At 53.3% G+C, this 12,003-nt stretch overlaps 1 protein-coding gene across 2 annotated transcripts in view; it reads left to right on the forward strand.

The window, feature by feature from the left end:
- PPFIA3 (PTPRF interacting protein alpha 3) overlaps positions 1-12,003 on the forward strand; it is a 31,723-nt gene that overhangs the window by 14,234 nt on the left and 5,486 nt on the right. For both annotated transcript variants that reach the window (XM_016936490.4, XM_016936491.4), the window contains exons 10-21: positions 260-343; positions 499-630; positions 1,102-1,164; positions 1,299-1,378; positions 2,241-2,385; positions 3,186-3,373; positions 4,654-4,876; positions 6,119-6,282; positions 6,412-6,539; positions 7,865-7,958; positions 8,500-8,581; positions 9,266-9,466. In XM_016936490.4, coding sequence (XP_016791979.1) covers positions 260-343; positions 499-630; positions 1,102-1,164; positions 1,299-1,378; positions 2,241-2,385; positions 3,186-3,373; positions 4,654-4,876; positions 6,119-6,282; positions 6,412-6,539; positions 7,865-7,958; positions 8,500-8,581; positions 9,266-9,466 — 1,584 coding nt within the window. The remainder of the gene's footprint in view (positions 1-259; positions 344-498; positions 631-1,101; positions 1,165-1,298; positions 1,379-2,240; positions 2,386-3,185; positions 3,374-4,653; positions 4,877-6,118; positions 6,283-6,411; positions 6,540-7,864; positions 7,959-8,499; positions 8,582-9,265; positions 9,467-12,003) is intronic.

Here is a 12,003-nt window from a genome sequence, read left to right on the forward strand (position 1 = left end):
AGGACTTGGAATGGGGAGGGCCTGGAGGTTTGCGCGGGGGACGGATGGGAGCGGGGTTCTCTAGCCTAGACTGAAAGGACCGGTGGCCTGGAACCTGAGAGGGAAGGAACAGGTCCTGAAAAAGTGGACTAGGCGCAGGGGCGGGGCCTGACTCAAAGGTGCAGGGGAGGAGCCTGGCGCTCAGCCTTGGAGGAGGTGGGGCTGGGAGCCTGACTGATCATGGAAGGCTAAGTCACACGCCATGGGTTCCATCTCCTAGGCCGAGGAACGTCATGGGAATTTTGAGGAGCGGCTTCGGCAGCTGGAGGCCCAGCTGGAAGAGAAGAATCAAGAGCTGCAGCGGGTGAGGGGGCGGAAGACTGCACAGAGAGTGGGGCTTCGAGGCTGGGGCGGAGCTTAATAAGGAGGCTGGGCTGGGCCTGGGGGCGGGGCTTAGAGGAAGGGCCGTGGTCTGGGCAGGGTGGGCTTAACACACCCGCCCCGCTCTGCTTTGCGCAGGCCCGGCAGCGGGAGAAGATGAACGATGACCACAATAAGCGGCTTTCCGAGACAGTGGACAAGCTGCTGAGCGAGTCCAACGAGCGCTTACAGCTTCACCTCAAGGAGCGCATGGGGGCGCTGGAGGAGAAGGTGCGCCCCCCATACAGGACTGCGGGACGCGGAATTCCGGGACTACCTCTTGCTGGAATCCTGGAGCCCCAGGCCTTTCCCTCAGATCTGTTATCGGAGGCCTCCCTAAACCCCGGCATCCTGAGTTGGGCAGCCTTCTCTGCTCTATTGCCCAGACCGCTTTTTCACCTATTCTAGAAGTTCCAAGAGCCGAATTCTGGGGCACCCATGCCTCGAGTCCTTGACTTTTCCCAAAGCCTCCAACCCCATGGGTCTCCAAACCCTGAACCCTCTGAGATTGCACAGGACGTCGCATCCCGGGGCTTCTCTCCCCAGAAACATCGTTGCCCCTGCTCCCCCGAAACTCACCACTTGTGTCCATCTCATTCCTCCTGGGTCCCCTCAGGCCTGTCTGTGTGCACTGGGAGCTGCCTGCAGCCCCACGGGCGTGGCCCCTCAGGCCTCACTCCCTCACTTCACCTGTCTCCACAGAACTCTCTGAGCGAGGAGATAGCCAACATGAAGAAGCTTCAGGATGAGTTGCTGCTAAACAAGGTAGGGGGCCCTGAGGGGACAGGAGGAGGATGTTGGGGCAGTGGTTGCTGAGGCTAGGGTCTGCAAGTCTGGCAGGGGCTGTTCCTCCTGGGCGGAGCAGATTCTAACCCGACACCTCCAACACCGGCCCCCAGGAGCAGCTCTTGGCCGAAATGGAGCGGATGCAGATGGAGATCGACCAGCTGCGGGGGAGGCCACCATCCTCCTACTCCAGGTGACAGCAGCCCTTCTGCCCTGCCCCCACCATGGAGCCCCGTTGGCCAAGCGCCAAGCTCCTCCCTTCTGATCCCCACTTCCTGTCCTCCTGAGACTTCTGACCCCTCTGTTTTTGTTTTTTGTTTGTTTGTTTGTTTGTTTTGAGACAGAGTCTCACTCTGTCGCCCAGGCTGGAATGCAGTGGCACGATTCCGGCTCACTGCAACCTCCACCTCCTGAGTTCAAGCGATTCTCGTGCCTCAGCCTCCCGAGTAGCTGGGACTACAGGCGTGCACCACCACAGCCGGCTAATTTTTGTAGTTTTAGTAGACACGGGGTTTTGCCATGTTGGCCAGGCTGGTCTGGAACCCCAGGCCTCAAGTGATCCTCCCCCCTCGGCCTCCCAAAGTGCTGGGATTACAGGTGTGAGCCACTGTGCTCAGCCCACTCTGGTTTTTTACCCTGACTTTATTTATTTATTTTTTCTTTCTTTTGAGACAGAGTCTCACTCTGCTGCCCGGGCTAGAGTGCAGTGGCATGATCTCAGCTCACTGCAACCTCCGCCTCCCCGGTTCAAGTGATTCTCCTGCCTCAGCCTCTAGAGTGGCAGGGATTACAGGAGCCCACCACCACATCCAGCTAATTTTTTTATTTTTAGTAGAGACAGGGCTTCACTAGGTTGGCCTGGTCTCGAACTCCTGACCTCAAGTTATCTGCCCACCTCAGCCTCCCAAAGTGCTGGGATTACAGGCTTGAGCCACCAGGCCTGGCCCCTTGACCTTGACTTCAGGACCCCTGGCCCTAGGTCTGTCTCTGTGACCCTTACCTCTGTGCTCTTTTCCTGACCCCTTGGTCTCTGACTGCTTTCCTCATGCCCACAGGTCTCTCCCTGGCAGTGCCCTGGAGCTCCGTTACTCTCAGGCACCCACTTTACCTTCTGGTGCCCACCTGGATCCCTATGTGGCTGGCAGTGGTCGGGCAGGCAAGAGGGGCCGCTGGTCAGGGGTCAAGGAGGAGCCCTCCAAGGTCAGCAGCTGCCTCTAGGTCCTGGACTGAGCAGGGCTTGGGCGGGCAGCTGTAGGAAGTGGAACTAAATCTGTGGGGCTCCGGGAGGAAGCTGGGTTGAGAGGCAGGATCTCTTGGACTCACCCACTCACCCTTTCTTCTCTCCTTCCCTGCAACCCTCTTGCCTGGATGTCTCCTCCTGTGGATGTCCTGCCACCTGGTGAGAACCTGAGAGTAATGATGGGACAGGGAGGGGTGTGTAGAATCCCAGAGTAGGTGGGGTTAGGTGAGGAACAGGAGCCAGCTGAGTCATGGGAATCAGGGGCGGGGGTGGAGTCATGGGTGTGGGCGTGGCTTGGAGAGGATTTGGGGAGGGATCAAGAACAGGGACCTGTCAAGAGAGGAAGTTGGAGGCTGGGCAGGGTGGCCCATGCCTGTAATCCCAACACTTGCTGGCGCCGAGGCAGGCAGATCACTTGAGGTCAGGAGTTCGACAGCAGCCTTGCCAAAATGGCATTGCTACTAAAAATGCAAAAATTAGCCGGGCGTGGTAGCAGGCGCCTGTAATCCCAGCTACTCAGGAGACTGAGGCAGAAGAATCGTTCGAACCTGGGAAGCGTAACCCGAGATTGCGCCACTGCACTCCAGCCTGGGCGACAGAATGAGACTCTGTCTCAAGAAAAAATAAATAAAATAAAAAAAATAAAGCTGGGCTGGGAAAAGCATCAGTGAGGTCGGGCAAGTCAGGATCATGAGCCAAGACCCAGTGCCAACCTCGGCCCCCAGCCACCTAATGTCCCTCTGTCCCCACACAGGGATAGGATTGGGAGCGGTCTGCCCCTGCGGGCTCCATACCACCCCCATTCCCTGGGGAACTGGACGGCTCCGATGAGGAGGAGGCAGAGGGGATGTTTGGGGCCGAGCTGCTGTCCCCCAGTGGGCAGGCTGACGTGCAGACGCTGGCCATCATGCTTCAGGAACAGCTGGAGGCCATCAACAAGGAGATCAAGTGAGCCCTGGCCCCGCCCCGGCCTGCCCTGCCCTGCCGGAGCTGACTCCACAGCCCTTCTGGCTCTGGAGGTCTGAAAGCCTGAGTCCGTCTCCTCTTACACCATCCACAAGGAATTCTTCCAGCCCAACACTCACTCCGCTGTCCAGGCATCCCCTAGGATACACTCAGAAGTCTTCTATGTGCTACCTACACATATACCCCCCAGCCAATACTCACCATTCCCCAACACACCAAAGCCTGCATCCCCAAATAGCCCAGTTCCTCTTGATGCATCAAGAATCTTCCATTACGCCATCGATTTTGTGGTTTCACATAACCAGTGCCCAGAGTCTCCCACTACCCTAGGAATCTCAAGACAACACAAGGTTCCCAACCTCAAACACCAAGAATCTCATCCTAACACGCTAATCAAAAACTTCAACTCCAGGCTGGGCACAGTGGCTCACGCCTGTAATCCCAGCACTTTGGGAGGCTGAGGCCAGCGGATCATGAGGTCAGGAGATAGAGACCATCCTGGCTAACATGGTGAAACCCTGTCTCTACTAAAAATGCAAAAAATTAGCCAGGCATGGTGGCAGGCGCCCGTAGTCCCAGCTACTCAGGAGGCTGAGGCAGGAGAATGGCATGAACCCAGGAGGCGGAGCTTGCAGTGAGCCAAGATAGTGCCATGCACTCCAGCCTGGGCTACAGAGCGAGACTCCGTGTCAAAAAAAAAAAAAAAAAAAAAAAAAGTCCCCAACTTATTAAGAAGCCCCCAGTGATGTAAAGTCTACCCTGATTCACCAGCAATGGCCATATTCAGCAATTCTCTTATAATGTACTCCCCATGAGCCTTCGGCAAATATACCATGACCACCACCTTCCATACCAAATGACTCCATGCCCTTCCCAGATCCTAGATTGGCCTGAGTCCCTGATCTCACAATGCTCCTATTACGACCTTGCTCTTACAGGCCACCTTGAACTTGACCTTTTGTCCATAGTAATCCCTTCATGATTTTCCAAACCCCTTGACTATCATCAGGGCCACCCTGATACAAACCCCGATCACCTTGATAGCCCTAATCCTGCAATGACTTCCTGAGACTCTCAGGACCCCTTGACTCTCCTTGAGCCTGGAAGGCCTTCAGAAACCCACCAAAGTCCTCTGACGTCATTGCACCGTCCCCAGAATTCCCATTGCCCCACCAGGCCTTTCTGGCCCATTGTGCTCCCAGATTCCCTCTCCAGCTGTCTGCTGCGGCCCCTCACCCAGTTTCCCCTATTTCCCTCCTCAGGCTGATCCAAGAGGAGAAGGAGACAACAGAACAGAGGGCAGAGGAGCTGGAGAGCCGGGTGTCCAGCTCTGGCTTGGACTCGTTGGGCCGCTACCGCAGCAGCTGCTCCCTGCCCCCCTCCCTCACCACCTCTACCCTTGCCAGCCCCTCCCCTCCCAGCTCTGGCCACTCAACACCCCGCCTGGCACCCCCTAGCCCTGCCCGTGAGGGCACCGACAAGGCTGTGAGTGCTCTGAAGTCTCCCCAGCCTAGTAGGGGGATGGGGAGAGGTCAGAAGCAGGGCTCCCCAGTGTACAGCAACAATAACCCCTCACACCAGTGGTTTTCCAAAGCAACCTCAGCTTTCCCTAAAGGTTCAAACTCAAAGGGCAAAGGGGAGGCTGAGTCACTGGGATCTTGAACCCTAACTTTCACTTTAGTCAGATCTGGTCTACTTTTATTTCTCATGCGTCAAGTTTCTGCATAGGATTTTAAAAAGTTTCTGGCTGGGTGCGGTGGCTCACGCCTGTAATCCCAGCACTTCGGGAGGCCAAGGTGGGCAGATCACTTGAGGTCAGGAGTTCGAGACCCACCTGGCCAACATGGTGAAACCCCCACCTCTACTAAAAATACAAAAATTAGCCTGGCCTGGTGGCACGTGCCTGTAATTCCAGTTACTCGGGAGGCTGATGCAGGAGAATCAATTGAACCCAAGAGGCAGAGTTTGCAGTGAGTTGAAATTGTGCCACTGCACTCCAACCTGGGAGACAGAGTGAAACTGTGTCTCAAAAAAAAAAAAAAGTTTCTGTGACAACATGCATTGGAGAACTACAAATTAGATCCTCAGAATTGAGGATCCCTTTGAGGGAGGCAAAGAGATATTGGCCCTATTTTACTCCCTTAAATTCAGCTTTCCTGCTTCCAGAACCTGTAACTCATTAGCTTTCTTTGAGGCCTGACCAACATGGTGAAACCCCATCTCTACTAAAAATACAAAATTATCCATGTATGGTGGTGTGGGCCTGTAGTCCCAGCTTCTTGGGAGGCTGAGGCTAAAGAATCGCTTAAACCCGGGAGGCAGAGGTTGCAGTGAGCTGAGATCGTGCCACTGCACTCCAGCCTGGCGACAGAGCTAGACTCTGTCTCAAAAAAAAAAAAAAAAATTACCCGGGCATGGTGGCGCATGCCTTTAATCTCAGCTACTTGGGAGGCTGAGGCAGGAGAATCTCTTGAACCTGGGAGGCAGAGGTTGCAGTGAGCCGAGATTGTGCCATTGCACTCCAGCCTGGGCCACAAGAGTGAAACTCCATCTCAAAAAAAAAAAAAAAGTTTCTGCAACTCACCCTGACTTGAGCTAGACTACCTTCGTATACTGTGTTCTAAACCAGGGTCACCGCACACACCCCTTAGTAGACATCTCAGTTAATAAGGAGCCCCCGACATGACTCTTTGAACTCAATCCAGCATCTATGCCCTCTGTCCTCAGAATCATGTCTCTAAGGAGGAAGCTGGAGCTCCACGAGGGGAGGGGCCAGCCATCCCAGGAGACACCCCACCACCCACTCCCCGCTCTGCCCGTCTTGAGAGAATGACCCAGGCCTTGGCACTGCAGGCGGGGTCCCTGGAAGATGGGGGACCCCCACGGGGAAGGTCAGCAGGGACAAGGGATAGGGACAGGAAGAAGCTGGCTTGGGAAGATGAGAAGGGGGTGGACAAGGACTTGGGAGGAGAGGGGGCATCTCAGCAAGCATATGCTCTCATTCTCTCCTGCTTTCCCAGTGAGGGCACCCCAGATTCTCTGCACAAAGCCCCCAAGAAGAAGAGCATCAAGTCATCCATAGGCCGTCTCTTTGGCAAGAAAGAGAAGGGACGAATGGGACCCCCAGGCCGGGACAGCTCTTCTCTGGGTGAGTACCTCACTCTAACCCTTCCCTCCTTTGTTCCTTCCTCCCTTCCTCCCTCCCTTTCTTTCTTCTTTGTATGTTCATTTGACATCCATTCATGTCTTCATTCATTTGGTGATTTATTTAGAATTTGGAAGGAACACAGCTTGCCAAGGTAGGCGGGAGGAGGAGGGAAAAGGAAAGGGCACTCTGGGGCCTGCTTGGGTGACTGGGTAGGTAAAGGAATTTATTTCCTTTACTTATTTTTTTGTTGTTTTTTGGTTTTTGTTGTTGTTGTTTTGAGATGGAGTTTCACTCTGTCACCCAGGCTGGAGTGCAGTGGCACGATCTTGGCTCACTGGAACCTCCACCTCCTGGGTTCAAGCGATTCTCCTGCCTCGGCCGCTTGAGCAGCTGGGACTATAGGCACCCGCCACTATGCCTGGCTAATTTTTTTGTATTTTTAGTAGAGATAGGGTTTCCCCATGTTGGCCAGGCTGGTCTTGAACTCCTGACCTCAGATGATCCACCCACCTCGGCCTCCCAAAGTGCTGGGATTACAGATTCATTTACCTTTTTTTTTTTTTTTTTTTTTTTTTTTGGAGACGGAGTCTTGCTCTGTCGCCCAGGCTGGAGTGCAGTGGTGCTATCTCGGCTCACTGCAAGCTCTGCCTCCCAGGTTCACGCCATTCTCCTGCCTCAGCCTCCCCAGTAGCTGGGACTACAGGCGCCCACCACCACGCCCGGCTAACTTTTTGTGTTTTCAGTAGAGACGGGGTTTCACCGTGTTAGCCAGGATGGTCTTGATCTCCTGACCTTGTGATCTGCCTGCCTCAGCCTCCCAAAGTGCTGGGATTACAGGTGTGAGCCACCGTGCCCAGCCACCTATTTTTTAAACAGAGGAAGAGGGTGGGGCATCCTCAAAGCAGGGCACCTTCCTGTGGTGTGCTGGAGCCCGCTGGCACTGGCTCAGGAGATCCGCTATTTCAGGAATTGGCTGACATCACACTGGTAGCTTGAAATTGGCCATGGTGGGATTATTTACACCATGGAAATGGGCAAATGCTACAAATCAGGGATTCCCTTCTGCCTCCCCAAGGAGCCGGTTGTTAGGCATTTACCAGCATACAACTGCCACCTTACCAAGGGCATCCCAGTGCATCCAGCCGTATTTTGGGGATGACTCCAATTCATGGGTGCTTGTCTGCCTTTATCACTTCCTCGATGTGCCCTCACTCACTACTCCCTCAGGGCCTCTGCCTTTCCGGCATTTTCCTCATCACCTCCAGCATGAAAGATTCTGCCTCCCCCTTGAGATTTTCCAAATTTCGACCCCTCCCTGCCTCCAGCTGGAACACCCTCAGATGAGACACTGGCCACTGACCCTCTGGGGCTAGCCAAGCTGACAGGCCCAGGAGACAAGGACCGAAGGAACAAGAGGAAGTGAGTGTGTGTGAGTGTGAGCGTGTGTGTGTGTATGTGAATGTGTGTGAGTGTGTGAGGGTGTGTGTGAGTGCGTGTATGTGTGAGTGTGTATGAGTGTGTGTGAGAGGGTGTGTGTGTGAGTGTGTGTGTGTGAGTGTGTGTGTGCAGCGGTGGTGGTGGTGAACAGAAATGGGAATTCAATGCTGGGAGGAGGTGTCCGTGATCCTGAACTTGCTTGCCTGGAAACCCAGGAGCTCCTAGAGTTTTTATTTTTTCTTTCTTTTTTTTAAAAAATTTTTTTGTATTTTTTACATTTATATTATATTTTTTGTTTCTTTTGTTTTTCTTATTTTGTTCTCTCTTTTGATAGGGGTTGGGGGGAGAGGATTTACAGATTCACATGTATTTTTTGACCTTCTGCCGTGTTTTGTACATTCATAAAAGGTGCGTGTGCGTGTGTGCATGTGTGTGTGTGTGTGTGTGTGCTGATGGGGGCCATCCACAGAGCAGGGGGTCTCCACCCCTGACAGCTTCTATCCTGGCCCCTTCACCCTTACAGGCATGAACTCCTGGAGGAGGCCTGCCGCCAGGGCCTACCTTTTGCTGCCTGGGACGGGCCCACCGTGGTGTCCTGGCTGGAGGTACTGGGGCCCAGAAATGCCCTGACTGTTGGTCCCCAACCCCTCTGACAGCCCCACTGGTAGGGGCTGCCTGGTCCTCCTGGCGCACCCTGCTTCTAGCCCAGAGGTGGGGGTGGCCATGGGCCTGGCAGGTGAGGACCCAGGAGGGCTCGGGCTTCCTGTTCACCTAAACAGTTTCTTTCTCCTTCTCCTTCTGCCCCTGCCACTCTGGCCTTGCCCACCTGGGTCATGGTGTCCTGTCGTTCTCTCTACTCTCTCTTTCTGGATTCTCTGTCTCTATTTTTCGGCACCATTCCCATCTCTGACCACGCTTTTGTCATTCCCCATATTTCTCCTCATGTCTTCGATCGCCCTGCCGATGTCTCCCTGTCTCCGGCTTCCTGTCTCTCCCCACCCTCTATTTCTCTCTATTTCTTTCTTTCTTTCTCTCTCTCTCCCTCTCCCTCTTCCCCACCCCCCGCCACCCCCCCCCCCCCCCCGCCGTTTCTCTCCCTATTTGTCTCCCTCGGACTCTCCCTCATCTCGTCCACGTCTCTTTTCCTTGTCCTGTTTCTTCTCCTTGCGAACTTTCCCACGTCTCTGTTTCGCTCCCCACCCCCCTTGCCTTTCCCCACCTCCCTGTTCCCCCATCTCTCCGGTTTTCTCCTCCTCTGCCCCTCTGTCCCCTCTGTCCGTCCGCTGCAGCTGTGGGTGGGCATGCCTGCCTGGTATGTTGCCGCCTGCCGGGCCAATGTCAAGAGCGGTGCCATCATGGCCAACCTGTCAGACACGGAGATCCAGCGCGAGATCGGCATCAGCAACCCGCTGCACCGACTCAAGCTACGCCTCGCCATCCAGGAGATGGTCTCGCTCACCTCGCCCTCAGCCCCCGCCTCCTCCCGCACTGTGAGTGTCCGGCGGCCAATTCCAGCCTTCGCTTCCTCAGAGCCCCGCCTCTTGCCCTCAGTCTAGCCAATCCTGGGCCTGCTCACTCCCCTGTCCCACGACCCTGCTTCTCATTGGCTTTTACCCCCCTCAGCCTCCCCTCCACTCCTAACTTGGCCTGTGGTCCGTCCCTGTGGTACTCCAGGAGGGGTCCAGGCCACCTCCTTCCCTGACTCTCTCCCTCTCCTCGGCATTTGCTGTCCCACTCAAATGTCACCACCTCTAAGGAGTTTTCCTTAACTTGTCAGCTAAACGAGTTTCCCCATCATTCCGGCATCTCAGCACCTTCTAATTTTCCCCATAGCATTTATTGCCTTCTAATTATCTTTTCTTTCCTTTTTTTTTTTTTTTTTTTTTTTTGGAGACAGAGTTTCGCTCTTGTTGTCCAGGCTGGAGTGCAATGGCGCTATCTCCGCTCACTGCAACCCCTGCCTCCAGGGTTCAAGCCATTCTCCTGTCTCAGCCTCCTGAGTAGCTGGGATTACAGGCGCCCGCCACTACGCCCAGTTAATTTTTGTATTTTTAGTAGAGACAGGGTTTTGACATGTTGGCCAGACTGGTCTTGAACTCCCGACCTCAGGTGATCCGCCCTCCTCGGCCTCCCAAAGTGTTGAGATTACAGGCGTGAGCCCCTACGCCTGGCCCTCGTTCCAACTTTTGATTACGAGACATTTCAAACATACAGAAAATCATGTGTACCCAGTTCAGCGATTCTCAAACTTTTGCTGTACTTGCTCTGTTGTGTGTGTGGGGTGTGGGGTGGGGAGTGGGGAGTACAGGTTGAGTGTCCCTTACTTGAAATACGTGGGACCAGAAGTGTTTAGAATTTCTGATTTTAAAAAGTTTTTTTTGAATATTTGCATATAAATGAAATATCTTGGGGATGGGAGCCAAGCCTAAACATGAAATTCATTTATGTTTCATATGCATCTCATACACATGCCTAAAAAGAATTTTATACAATATTTTATTTTTTATTTTTATTTTATTTTTTTGAGATGGAGTCTTGCTTTGTCGCCAAGGCTGGAGTGCAATGGTGCAACCTCGGCTCACTGCAACCTCTGCCTCCTGGGTTCAAGCAATTCCAATCCTCTGCCTCAACCTTCCGAGTAGCTGGGATTATAGGCGCCCACCACCACGCCCTGCTAATTTTTGTATTCTTAGTAGAGATGGGGTTTCACCATCTTGGCCAGGCTGGTCTTGAACTCCTGACCTCGTGATCCACCTGCCTCAGCCTCCCAAAGTGCTGGGATTACAGGCGTGAGCCACCGTGCCCGGCCTACAATATTTTAAATAGCTTTGTGCATGAAACAAATTTTGACTGCATTTTGATTGTGACTTGTCACATGAGGTCAGGTGGGGGATTTTCCTCTTGTGGCTTCGTGTCAGCACGTAAGTTTAGGGCCAAGCACTGTGGCTCACACCTGTAATTCCAGCATTTTGGGAGGCTTTGGATGGCCGATCTCTTGAACCCGGGAGTTCGAGACCAGCCTGGGCAACATGGCAAAACCCCGTCTCTACTAAAAATACAAAAATTAGTCGGGTGTGGTGGCGCATACCTGTAGTCCCAGCTACTCAGGAGGCTGAGGTGGGAGGATCCTTTGAGCCCAGGAGGTCGAGGCTACAGTGAGCTGTGATTGTCCCACTGTACTGCAGCCTGGGTGACAGAGAAAGAGTGCATCCAAAAAAAAAAAAAAACGTTTAGAATTTTGGAGCATTTTGGATTTTGGATTTTCAGGTTGGGGATGCTCAGAGACCTGTACTTGAATGTAATTTGAGAAAGTCATAACATCTTGGCCCCCAAAATTACTTTAGTGGGTCTTTTTCTTCCTTGTAAACACCACATCCTTTATCACACCTAAGGGCATTCACATTGTTGTTAATTTCTTTTTCTTTTCTTTTCTTTCTTTTTTTTTTTTTTTGAGATGGAGTTTCACTCTGTCGCCCAGGCTGGAGTGCAGTGGTGCGATCTTGGCTCACTGCAACCTCCGTCTCCCTGGTTCAAGTGATTCTCCTGCCTCAGCCTCCTGAGTAGCTGGGATTAAAGGCACACGCCACCATGCCCAGCTAATTTTTGTATTTTTAGTAGAGATAGGGTTTCACCAACGTTGGCCAGGCTGGTCTTGAACTCCTGACCTCAGGTGATCCACCCGCCTCTGCCTCCCGAAGTGCTAGACCACTCTCAGCCTAATTTTTGTATTTTTAGTAGAGACGGGGTTTCTCCAGGTTGGCCAGGCTAGTCTTCAATCTCCAAAAGTGATGTGCCCGCCTCAGCCTCCCAAAGTGCTGGCACTACAGGTGTGAGCCACCACGCCTGGCCACAGTTGTTAATTTCATTTACTATTCACTCTGTATTCAAATTTCCCCAACATACTTAAAATATGTTCATTGTTTCTCCCCCACTAGGACGAAAAGTGTCTGTCGTGTCCCTTGCCATATCCCACACCCTATGACGGTGACTGGTGCCTGACACTCACCAGAAGTACATAAATGTTTTT

Source organism: Pan troglodytes, chromosome 20 (assembly GCF_028858775.2).
Source record: "Pan troglodytes isolate AG18354 chromosome 20, NHGRI_mPanTro3-v2.0_pri, whole genome shotgun sequence".
Taxonomy (NCBI): domain Eukaryota; kingdom Metazoa; phylum Chordata; class Mammalia; order Primates; family Hominidae; genus Pan; species Pan troglodytes.